The 13186-nt window shown below is 46.4% G+C and overlaps 1 protein-coding gene across 6 annotated transcripts in view; it reads right to left on the reverse strand.

Moving 5' to 3' along the window:
• The window catches only part of ZNF618 (zinc finger protein 618), a 173444-nt gene that overhangs the window by 80651 nt on the left and 79607 nt on the right, over nt 1-13186 (reverse strand). For all 6 annotated transcript variants that reach the window (XM_017530296.2, XM_017530299.2, XM_017530298.2 and 3 more), the window contains exon 2: nt 1855-1898. In XM_017530296.2, the coding sequence (XP_017385785.1) occupies nt 1855-1898 (44 nt within the window). The remainder of the gene's footprint in view (nt 1-1854; nt 1899-13186) is intronic.

Here is a 13186-nt window from a genome sequence, read left to right on the forward strand (position 1 = left end):
ACCACAGGCCCAAGTGCACCGTCTCTGTCTACCTGCTCCTCTCCACACTCCCTGTCCCTATGTCACTCCCACGTCTTCTTCCATCTCATCCAGTGTCCCCATCCCATAAACACATACTGAGAGCCTGCTAGGGACCAGGCCATGGCAGTGAATAAGACAGACATGTTCCCTGCCTATGGAGCTGGCACTCTCAGAGAGACAGAAAAAAATGAACACAGGGAAGGGAATGAAATCACGAATAACGAAAACGAAATAATTAAAGAGCTATGAAAGCCACACACCACAGACTGGGGCGCAGGTCCCTTGATACAGGGGGTCAGGGAAAGCTTCCTTGAGGGTAGAACTGACTCCGATCAGAAAGATGAAAGGGCACTCATCAGAGAAAGAACATTCCAGGCGCAGGGAACAGCAGTTACAGGGGCTCTCAGGCAGGACTCAGTGTAGACTGGGGGTTGACAAACTGTAGCCATTTATGGGCATATTTATGTATCACCACAGCTACTTCAGCATTATACTGGCAGATTTGAGAAACTGCCACAGAGATCATACAGCCTGCAAAGCATAAAATAGTTGTCACAACACAGGTCTCCAGATTCCATGGACCTCCGGCCTGGTATCATGGCCTCTGTTCCACTAGTCTCCAATCCACCCAACAAATGGATGCCAGGGTGGTATTCCTGAAACACCAAGCCCAGTACATTACTCTCCTGCTCAGAGAATGTCAATATCTCTCCATGGTTTCTCAAAGTACGTTCCAAGGAATACTTGCTCAATGCAATGAACTTCAATAAAAGGATCCCATGGTTAAGAAGTCTGAGAAACATGATTCTCTCTCTCTGTCTCTCTCTCTGTCTCTTCTCAAGCACACATATTACCATATTTAAAAATCTGGAAAGTCCCACAGCAAATAAACCTTTTTCATTTTGTTTAACCCACCATCCTCTGAACTTATCTGGCTACAGAAAGAACCCTTTTTTTCTCACAAACAAACTCCATGAACATTTTAAAGAGCTAGTGTTCCACAGGCTCTTGGGCAAATTCTTTTGCTTGGCATTCACAGTCTCACCCTCAGCTCTAACAGGTGACCCTAGACTTTATGTATGTGCTCTGGGGAGCTGTCTCTCATCTGTCCCTTACCTTCTTTCTGCCTTCAATGCCCCAAATAAAGGTCATGTGGCCATTCCAGCCTTGCTCTACCCAACAGAACAGCAGCAACAGCAGCTGCAGCATGGGTGCTGACATCACCAAGTATCTACCTGTGCTACCTGTCATAATGTAAACAGCTTGGACCTATCTGGTATCGTTTTCTCCCTTCTTTGGCAAAAATAGTCCAGTTCTCCTTTGGGAACCACCCCTCTGCCCTCTCTAGCTATCCTGGAGGGTGAGGACAGACCCTCCCACCCCCAACTAGTCAGAGTATCCCATCCCCTGCTTTCGCGTGACTGGTTCAGAGACATGAGCACATGACACTTGCACATAGGCCAATGAATTCCAGACGAGGATGGGACTGGCTGCCCAGGAGTTCGCCATGCAGCAGCCTGGCTGTGATTCCAGCCCAGGTCTTTCTGCTTAGTCTTATGCTTCATTCTTAAGTTCTCAACTTGAGCAGCCAATGGCCGGTTCAGGAATGAACCATCCTTGGATTCTGGTTCCAGGTACCCACATGGAAAATGCTTTCCATGACCTCACATTCTCTGGGGGAGTCTGGATACTTTTAACGAAGGAGGGCTAGCCTGGACTATCCATCCTTTCAGGGGGAAGGTAAGGACCAGAGAGTGGCAGCTGTTAGTCATGAAGATCTGAGTGGAGGGGTGGACAAGCGGGGCGGGGTGCGGGGGGAGACAGGGAGTGTACCTGCTCGCAGTGCTTTTCCTTCCAGCTGCACTGGCTCCGTCAGCCTACAAAAGAAACCCAAAACACTTACATCAGCCAAGGTGGAAGACACAGAATCAACCCACTGCCACCCTACCAAGCTCCCACTGAATACCAGAAGTGGGATGAGCTGGCCATAAGCCCCACTCCACTCCTCCAGGCTGGAAAAACTTGCACCTAGTGGTAAGAGGGAGTCAGGACACATCCCCACAACCCCATTTGCTTGGCCCTTTAAACCCCACTGAGCACCCACTGCCAACACAAACTCAGCAACTGCTCAGCCCTGGGGACTCAGTGAAAAGTAAGTAACCAGCTAAATCTGAGATTGAATTGCACCATTTTTATTTTCAGCTGGGATTTCCAATAAAACAGCAGCTGTAGATTTATTCCTACCAACCAGAGGAAAAAAATCCTATTATGTTAAAGTATTCTTTCCCCCAACCCTATGAGCATGAGAAGGCAAGAGAGTGCCGGTTCTTAATCTCTTTTATTTGGGTGTAGGGGGAGGCGGAGATAAAGCTGACCAAATGAAATTTTTGGAAATCATAAAATTCTGGTTCAGATGCAGAGACTGAGGCCTTGGGTGCAGATGGAGGCGCCTGAAGCCTCATGAAAACAAACACCGGGGGGTCCCGACTCCTAGACCAGTGCTCAGGGGGACCTCAATGGAGAGGCTGATGGAGGTTGCAGACCTGGGAACAACGCCTAGATTCTCCACCACCGCCAGCTAAAGATGTATTCCCGAGCTTTGCCAAAACACCTCTAATAAGAATCACAGGATAATACAGGTCTGAAATTCAGGTGCATATGTGTTTCCAAATTCAGAATTTTTCCAATTTTAGAAAGGGAATGTACTGCCTATGTTTTATAATTTTGAAACAACCCTGGCAGAGCCCCTGCTAATCAAGCACATTGATATTTCTGTTGTAAAGCATATGCATAGGTAACCCTACAAAGGATAAATGCCAACAAGACAACAATCACGACTGTAGCCTTTTCTCCCTTCAGGTCAAGTTCTGCTGCCTCATCAGTTACAAAAACTTTTTCAAGTCTTTTTGAATTTCAAGATTGCAGATGAAGGACTGAGGATCTAACATAAAACACTAGTAGCTACCTTTTGATGAGTGCTTACAAGAAGTTGCAAACTGGCAAAATCAGATGGCAGACTTCGATTCAAACAAATTGGCAATATATAAAAATAAAAGAATTGCACTGAAAAAAGGCCAGATCTCTACCTTCTCTTATTAAACTGGATAACCCTGTGATACCCAGTCCTACATGGCGACAGGCAGCTAGAGCTGACATACTTGCTTTTCCACAGTCACTACCGAGCCTCCCCTGCCCCTGTCTGGTCCCAGGGGGCATCCACACTAGCTCCCCATGGAGAACTTCCCATTAGGCGCTAGGATATGGACATTCATGGCTTCTCTCATTTAATCTTCACCATAGGTCCTCCCTTCCACCCTATATTATCCCCATTTTACAGGCAGGAACACAGAAGGTGAAAGAATTTAAGTTATGTACCAAAAGTCCCACAGCTATAAGCTCAGGTCTGGGTCACCCCAAAGTCCACCTTCCTCAGTTCTGGAACATTTTACTTCCCACCAACATTCAGGAGAGCCAACTGGGAAATGGGGTGACATCAAACAGCCCCTATTTCCCACACAAGGGAAAGGGAAAGGTTAAGGACTAATAGGGAAGGAGAAATGTGAGGTCTGGAAGGGAGAAATTAATGAGCTGCCAATGCATTATTTCAATGGAAGAAACAAGAAAGCAGAAAACAGTTTGCATATCATTTCCCTGGGAGCAGAAGAACAGATCAATTACAGCTTCTTTCCGACATCTTGCATTCCTCAAAACTTGTATGTGAAGCAAACAGGCTGAAGTTGTTTTAATGTTTGTATCATAAGCAGCAGAAGTGGTATGGGTGGAAATTCTGCCCCAGAGAGCTTAAGAAAATGGTCAACTCCCAAATGGATCTCTTGCCTTTCAGACTTAACTCTGTGGGTGTATTTTTGCATTTCACACACACTTTTAAAGTTGTCATTTTTGTCATTTTCCTTCACAATTTCACACAGAGTTGACCAGCTCAAGGGCAACAGAACACACGACAGAGTGTGGGAAGAGTCTCTGTTTTCGGCACGCCTAATAACCTCCACCTTTGTTTCTCTTTTATTGGGTGAATGACACTTCAGCTTCGTGTTACTGGTAGCTGCACGCATTTCTGTTTTCCACTCATTTATATAAAACAAAGAGAAAGTACCAAAAATATTCAAAGAGTTGTCAAATGCTTTTACAGAGACTCAGGTGGTGGTGCTGGGGCAACTAGAGGAAGGAGTTCTACCTGGGCAGGGTGTGGGATATTCAGATGGTGGCGGATGAGAGTTGCTTCATTGGGATATGGATGGACAATGGATTCAGTGGGAGACGTCCAAGACACAGGTGTCAGTATCACAGCACAAGGCAGTCACAGCATGTGGGCCTGGCCGAGTCCAGCTACACCATGACAACAGAGCCGAAGCCCACTGTGTTGGGAGCACCAACTCCCAGGATGGAGATCCACCTATGCCAGGCCAGTGTGGTCTGTGTCCTTACAAATACATCACAGCCATTCCTTCCATGTGGAATAAGCTGAACCTCTGACATTGCCATTTGCCAAGGCCAAAATGTTCTAACAGCAGCAATTTCATATGATTCCATCTAAATGACAAACTTGTCAGTACCCTGTATAATCTGACCTGATTCTCAGCGTGCGCTGAAGCTTATCAGCACAGCATTTAGAGTCAGATGGTCTGAGTTCAAGTCCTGGTTTTGCCGTTTTCTAGCTCTGCAATGTACTCCCAAGGCCTCAATTTCTTCATCTGCAAAATGGCAAGATGCTAATCACAGTACCTACCTCACAGGACTGGCTTGAGACTCAAGAAAAATAAGGTAAAACCTGTAATAGCATGTTGAAGTACTGAGTGCTTGGCCATAATAATTAAAATAATCATTGACAACCCTACAGTTATAGAGGCGACTATTTATTGGGGCTAGGAAACTGTGGCACAGAAAACCAGAGTGATATGTATAAGATGAAGGAGTCACAGAGTCAGCCTGGATTGGACCATGGGTCTTCTGCCTAAAAGCCTTCCCCAAATCCCAAGTTGCAAGAGGGCATCTCATGAGTGGCCACCACAGCACCACAGCCTGAAGTCCTTCTCCAATGGTCCAGTCAACAATAATGCCAGTCAAGCAGCCCTGGCATATGTGGTAATCACTCAAGTAATGGAAACTCCCACTGCAGCTACTGTTGCTCCATCATCTTCTACCACTGGACTATGAGCTCCTAGAGGATGTAGCTTGTTGCCCTGGCTCTGAGTCTCATTTTGAACCTTAGACAAGCTCTTTCCTTTCTCTGGACCTGAGGTTCTCCATAGGTAAAAAATGGGGTATGGGGGAAGAAGGTTAAATCAGATCATCTCCCCTGTCCCTTCCATCTCTCTCATTCCATGTGGAGCAGACCCAACCTTAACCAGTCCCCTCTGGCAAACAAAATAAAGAGGACCCCAGGGAGATCCTCCTTTCCACTCCCATGAAGCTGGGGTAAACGTGTACCCAAGCCCTCCAGCCCACATAAGGGTGCCTGTCCCCCCTTCCCAGCCCCACCCATTCCTTATTCACCAGCTTCCCCTCAGGACCTGGGCAAGGCTATTTTTGGTTTTATCTGACCCTCCCCTTCCCTCCCAAATGAATGTGAAGTTGTTCTTTTCCATTCTCTTATTAAGGGTTTTCTTGGAAAGAAAATATTATTCCAAACCCAGAAATTTTATTTCTAAATTTGTGCAAATGTAAGTTGTAAGACATTAGCTGCATTTCACATTTTGTGCAAATGGCAGAAACAGGCAATTCGTGTGCTCCAGGATGGGGGCTGGCCAACGATTTCGATAAAATAAACCCTTTTTTAATTTAAATGCTAATGCACTGAATTAAAATTTAATAACTGAGGAAATTGAAAAGCTGAGCAGGAATATTGGAAATAAATCCAAGCAGAAACAGCTGAAATTAAAAATTCTAGAGAGTGGGAGGATAGCAGCTAAGCTGTCTTATATGATTACATTTTTTTTTCAGAATGAAGCAAAAAAAAAAAAAAAATCCTATCTCTCGCTGGCTCTAGGGCAGTAAATCCACAGTGCTGTGATTTATTGCTCAATTTTCCTGAGGGAAAAAGGCTTTCTTTCATGCTGAAATATTTCATAAATTTCAAGCCAGCATAAATTCTTAATTTAAAAGTTATGGAGGTCACATTTAGTGCACTGGTACGGTTCCAAAATCTTAAAGAAATAGCAGCGACCAAAAAAAATTTAATTGCCCTTGGAATTGTGATTCATATATATTCCCTATGGTTTCCAGGATATAAAGAGAACAAAAAAAAAAAAAAAAAGCAGAAAGGAGGGGTAGAATTTGCTCTTTTCTTTTTTCCCTTTTTTTCATTTTGGTTTTAATTCACACAAGTTGAAATTTCATTATTAAAGATTCCTCCTGGATGGATAGAACCCAAGCACGTGGGGAACCGGTGTGTGTTTGGAAAAAACCTGCTGCAAAAGATGAAGAGATAAAGATTTAATTCAATTATAAAATGGCATTTTTTTTTAAGCCACTTGAGGAATTTCTGGTAAAAATTTCCTCCCTTCATTGCCCGGGAAGGGGTGAGGGTGGGGGAGGGTGGCCAATGTAATTGCTTCTCTTAGATCTCCAATCTTTTGTGCACACTGATATATTCATTTGTTATACAGCTGTTCAGCGGTGGAAAGAATGCTGGGGCGCCCATAATTCTAAGCAAATCAATCAAAAATTAATGATTTGTCATGCTTGCACAATGGAGGAAAAACAGCTCCTTAGGTCCTGGCTGCCTGATCTCGAAGAATGAAATGCGTTTATTCGATAAGAGAGCCGAGCCTGAAGTGCTGCCACAAATGTGGGGGCCTCACAGTCCCCCCAGCTCTGTGAGGCAGAGGGGGCTGCCATCTTGGAGGGGTTATTTCCAAGATGGCGCCTCAGCTAGCCAAGCTCAGGATGGACCTGGAGCAGCACATTTTCACAGTGCTATAATTAGGATTTTGTCTTTTCCTCCCCCCACGCAACTCAAAAATTACTTGGTCTCTGGAGAATTGAATGGCTCCCTCCTCCCCCAGCTAGATTTAATTTGTCCCTGTTCATTGTTTTCCCAACACTGCTGACACGCTGCCATCAACGCCTTCCACCAACTCTAGGGGACTCAGACTGGGGCTGCAGTTGCTGAAGCGTCTGTCACCCCCCAGGCTGTGTGCTGTGCCTCCCCCAAAGGCTACATCCCACACATGACCATGTATGTCACCAGTACCTAGCTCCAGGCCTGGCACAGGGCAAATACTCAGCAAATACAGTTGAATATGTTAATTATGATGATTTCTCAAAAAATACTGATAATGAGGTTGCATAGATGAATGGTGCATTGGCCATTATGCTTGAATGAAATATATCAACTGACCTCCAACAATTAATCATTCCTTTATTCACTCAGCAGATAGTTCTTGAAAACCTACTATGTGGCAAGTACTCTGCTGGGCTCTGGGTGGATGACCTCAAATCCACTAGGGGACAATTGTGAATGCCCAGTGGTCGGTATTTTTCAGGCGTCTCTGCACCCTTATGGAAGGGAAGCATGAACATGAACCGGGAGAGAAAAGGGAGCTTCTCTGCATGCTCAAATGCCTTTTGAAGTCTGGTGGCTTACTAGTTCTTACCAATTCATTTGAATGTTACATTCACAACTACCAAATACACAGGACACCATAATACATATTTCATATATTTTTACATGTTAGTACAAACATAAACATTGTGTTAAATGACCAGCTGGTACAATTAACCCTGCAGGAAGAGATGTGGCCTCAGTAAGTGGGTGCAACCAAGTTCATTAAACCTGGAGGCCCGCAGGGGGTGCTGCACTGGCAAGAAGCACCCACCCACCCAGGACCTGCCCAGAGGATGATTCTGCGCCCCCTAATATTTAGAGGACAGTCAGTCTGAAACAACTCAAGCCTTATGTATATATCTCTTTCCTTTCCAAAATCCAGTGAATCACCCAAAACTTAACGTGTAACTTTCTGTCTCCCTCACTGAGGTACAAGACTCAGATAAGGAAAAATCACTCATTCATCCAACAAACATTTATTCAGCTCCAACTACATGCCAGATGTCATTCTAGGCAGTCGGGATATATCCCTACCCTCATGGCAATTACATTTCAAGCTAACATTAGGCGTAATAAATAAGTAAAACATATAGTATGCCTGAAAGTAATCAGTTCTACAGTATGCGGGGGAGACAGGGGCGCCATGACAGGGAAGGATAGGGTGGTCAGGAATGCTGGGGACAAAGGATGAGCCGCAGGTTGCAATTTTAAGTAGGGTGATCGGGTAGGCATCATTGGGTGAACACTGGAAGAGGTGAGAGAGTTGGCCATGTGGTGTCTGGGGCAAAGTGGATGTCAGTGCAAATGACCAACAGAAAGAATGCCAGGGTACCTGGCACAGAGTACATGAGGAGGAGAGAAGGAGAGATCATGGGAGGTCAGCTCCTGCAGAGCCTTGCAGGCCTCCAAAGAGCCTTGGCTTCTACTCCGGAAAGCCACTAGAAGGTTTTGGCAAAGTGACATAATTTGACTTCTATTTTACAAAGATCATTCTGGCTGCTGTGTTGAAAGGAGACCATGAGGCCAGGGTGGAAGCAGGAGGCTGGCGGGGCTACGGCAGCAGCCAGGAAAATGATGACGGTGGCGGCAGGGGCTAAAGAAGGTGAGGAAGGGTTGAGTTCTGAATATACTGGAAGGTAGAACCATCCAGACCCGCTGGCAAATTAGATTTGGGATGTGAGAGAAAGAGTCAGGAAGATTCCAAAAATCACAGGCCTTAGCATGAAGAAAAATGAAGTTGCATCTCGCCCATACATGAGAATATTAACCAGCAGCACAGTACTTTACAGATGGTTACATTCAATGAGATCCTCCCAACAACCCTGCAGCGAAAACACTGCGGTTTAACCACCCCCCTTTGACCAAGCACCAGGAGGGGCTAAGTGACTTGCCCAAGGTCATACCACCTCCAATGGCTTGGCCCAGGCTCACACATCTCACCCAAGTTCACAGCCATTTCCTCTATATACTTGGCCCTTCCTCTATAGAATCAATGGATAAAACCTGGCCCCACATCATATGGATGAACCGTTTTTCTGTCTGGCCACAGAGCTCCAACTCAGGCACAGGTGGCCCCAGCATTTAGTCACCAGGTATCCCCGAAAAACGCCATTAAGAGTGCCAGGGACTGCTGAAAAAGTTATAAAGAGCTTTGCAAGTCACAAAGAGGATTCTCTTCCCAGGAAACCAACTACATGATAAATTCTCTACTTAGACCTTGCCTCTTAGACCATATTCAGTGATAGGTGCCTAACACACTGTACTTGGTTTTTAATTTTGAGTTTTCTTTCCCCAACTGAACATGGTAACTCAAAGCCACTGACTGCCCTGGCTTCCAAACTTGAGGAGTGGGTAGAGGCTGCCAGAGAAGATCCTGGCCTGAAAGAACTGGAACTCCATGGGTTCGTGCCATTTTCCCACACATATTTATGAAGTTCCTATTAGATGTGTGATTCTGGGCAAGGCCTTGGCCAGTGGAGGATACTAAGATGAATCAGACCTGGTTATTTATTCATTCACCCAAATGCCCCTATGCATTATGATGTAAACACCTACTATGGGCTGGGAACCAACATAGTTACTGGGGACATCACAGCAACAAGAATAGTGAAGGGGACTGGCACTGACCACTTAATGACTTCAGTCTACCAGTGTGCAATTACCAACTGAGATACGTGCTCTGAAGGGAAAGCTCCGGGTTCCATCAGCATCTTTGACAAGAGGATCCAACAGACTTCAGGGTCAGGAAGAGCTTCCCTGAGGACGGATGCTGGAATGGGGAGCCCAGAGCTCACACTCAACAGCGGGGAAAGAAACTCTAGATGCAGGTGAAGCTAACCCAGGCTGGATGGCAGAGTGACACACACCTCGTGGAGGGCGGTGAGGAGAAGGGTACCACTTTGCCCAACTGAGAAGCCCAGTCCCTGAGCCTCGCTGGGCTGCAGCCTTCTCTGAAGGCTTCACCAATGGAGGAAGGGTCCACCCACCCAACATGGACAGGCTCACACAAGGAGTTCCTGACTAGACCCCCAGGCCAGAGCCCATGCCTCCCTCTGGACTTGGTAGCTTCCAGCTATGAAGAAGAAGGAACAATGGTTTGATCTTTCCCCTTTTTATTTGCTGCGGAGTGGCCACAATGCTCCATGGAACAGAAATGTGAAGACCGTCCCCAAAACAGGTCTCTGCAGGGGGCCCCAGAGACATCGCCACTGACTGGCCAGATTTCCAACTACAAGGGAAAGCCAGGGGAAATGACCGCTTTCTTTATGCCTCTTGGTTATGATGCCTTTCCCTCTTTCCCAAGCCTTGGCTCTCTGAGGTCATGTTAAAAAATAAATCATGCTTCCCTCGAATGGAACCAGCGTGGGTCTTGTTGGCTTCCTGTGAGTTTCCAGGTACAGATGGATCCTTCCCCTCTCTCAAATGGGCAGCCATGCAGACTGGATCCAGATCCTAATACAGTCATCATCATCAACATCATCATCATCATCATCATCATCATCATCGCTGTCTTGGTCATCACTGTCAACAGTCAGGAATCAGTAAGTCCGTAAGTCAGGCTAAGGGAGCTGAAGCTTACGGACAGACTTGGAAGGTATGTGCACCCCAAAAGCAAGTGTGAGCTGCAGACTAGAGGCAGTAGCCAACATAGTGTCCACCGTCCCCTTTCAGGGACAAGATGATGGTGGTTTGGGGCAGCGAAGGAGGAGAGAAAGCTTCAGGACTAAGAGCTCCTGGGAGCAGCACAGCCCAACTGAGGTAACTTGGGGAAAACACCCACAAGACGCCGGCACATATTAGTTGCTCTATGAACACAGGTTTTCTTTTGCTGTTGTTTAAATAAACTGCTGCCACTGTAGAGAAGCCCCTGTCAGTCTTAGACTATGTGCAGAGGGCCTGGTTTCCTTCATGCACAGACCTGAGCCTTTGGGAGGATGGAAGAATAGAAGAATTCACCTCCAAACCTGAGGCCTGAGTCACGAAGTTTAAAGGAGAAGAGGGCCGGGTGCAGTGGCTCACGTCTGTAATCCCAGCACTTTGGGAGGCCGAGGTGGGTGGATCACCTGCAGTCAGTTCAAGACCAGCCTGGTCAACATGGTGAAACCCTGTCTCTACTAAAAATACAAAAACTTAGCCAGACATGGTGGCGGACTCCTATAATCCCAGCTACTTGGGAGGCTGAGGCAGGAGAATCGCTTGAACCCGGGAGGCAGAGGTTGCAGTGAGCTAAGATGGTATCACTGCACTCCAGCCTGGGCAACAAGAGCAAAACTTGGTCTCAAAAAATAAATAAATAAATAAAAAATAAAGGAGAAGGGGGAAATACACAGAGAGGTGGAGGCAGAAGTGTCCCCTGCATGGCTATGTGGGACTCACCACCCAAGGCACAGGTTGGTTCCCATCCCAGGGCACCAGGTACCATCATGGCTAGAGCCCTCAGTCTCCACATGAATCCAACTGGTACTATGACAGCTTCTAGTTGATTAATGTGTGTTCATTCTATTCCCCCAGCTGGGCAGGATCAGAAAGTGTTCTAAATGTCATTTCAAAAGAGTGAGGTTTTTCCTGGATCAGGCCCAGTGAGGTGTTGTTTTTATTTTTTAAAACACTTTTTATATTGAAGAAATTTCACATTTACAAAACAGTTTCTCAGGGATAGCAGGGAGGTCCCATATATCCTTCACCTGCCACCAGGGGCTCCAGGCAGGGCAGTAACATGGTCAGAATTCTGTCCTCCAATGGGCTGCTGACTAGAGCAACGACAGACACCAAGACCAGTTAGTGGGTAAATTTCAAAGTCTAGGGAGGGTTGGCTGAGGTCTGAGTTAAGAGAAGAAGCCTGGTCTCCCTCCCAGGGACCAGCAACCAAAATGCCCACAGGCTCCAGGACTACACCAGGAAGAAAGAAGCCAGCAGTCACGCCTGAGTCATGAAATTTAAAGGAGAAGGGGGCCGGGCACGAAATGGAACCAGTGTGGGTCTTGTCTGCTTCCTGTGAGTTTCCAGGTACAGATGGATTATTCTCCTCTCTCTGATGAGTGGCCATGCAGATTGGATCTAGATCCTAATGGTTACTGGGAGTCAGCCTGGACACAAGCGCCACCATGTGTGAGTGGGACCCTGGATGCATCATGATCCCTCAGTGCCTCAGTTCCCTTATCTGTAAAATGGGGAGATCCCACTGCCCACCTCAGAGCCACTATGAGGATTACATGAGCTAGTCATGCTTGGGACAGGATCTTTACATCTATGTAGTGCCGGCTAATAACATCAATTCAGCATAAAGGGCTTCAAATGACGATAATCTTAGCCATCCAGAAGTGGCCAGCATCCACTGGGCACTTCCCGTGTGCCAGCCCTGGCTCAGGGTACAGTAGGCATGATCTCATTTAATGTTCTCAGCTACCATAAGAGGTGGGCATGTCACTAGTCCCCATGTGCAGGGGAGGATTTAGAGGCACGCTGGGACCAGGGACCAGCTGGGAAAGACTCAGCCAGGACTCCAACCCAGATCCTCCGTCCAAGTCCACATTTTCAAACCCGATGCCAGCCTGGCTCCAAGGTTGGCGGGATGACCTTGGAGAGTGACTTGCCCAGTCGTCTTTCAGTGTGGACACGCTCCTCTGGGTGCATAAATGCTGCTCTGCTTGTTTTCTTTTTTAAAAAAGAAATGCATCTCAGTTCTTTCCAGTCACAGTTAATCTCTCAATTTACAAAAGAGCGAGTCATGTGACTGAATTCCACAAAAATTCTCTCTCCAGGTTTATGATTTTACAGAAAACTCTAGGGAAAACCGCCTGGAGCGAGTTAAAACCAGATCAGCCATAAACCATGTCCTGGTACAGCCTCACCAGGCCAAGACTCAGATTACTCATTAAATATGTGATAAATACTCACTTCAGAGCAGCAGGAAGTGGGGGTTGGGGGTTAAAAAAAAAAAGGAAACTTTTTTTGCTTCATGGATAGAAAAACCTATTATAAAACAGAGGGTTGCAAACTCCAAATTAGGTGAACCCAGAATTCAGGGACAAGGGTTTAAGTCACCCCCTTAGATATTTCTATGTATGGCAGAAGGGGAAGAGGCTGTCCTCAAATCTC

The sequence above is a fragment of the Cebus imitator genome, unplaced genomic scaffold (genome assembly GCF_001604975.1).
Source record: "Cebus imitator isolate Cc_AM_T3 unplaced genomic scaffold, Cebus_imitator-1.0 Scaffold64, whole genome shotgun sequence".
Classification (NCBI taxonomy): domain Eukaryota; kingdom Metazoa; phylum Chordata; class Mammalia; order Primates; family Cebidae; genus Cebus; species Cebus imitator.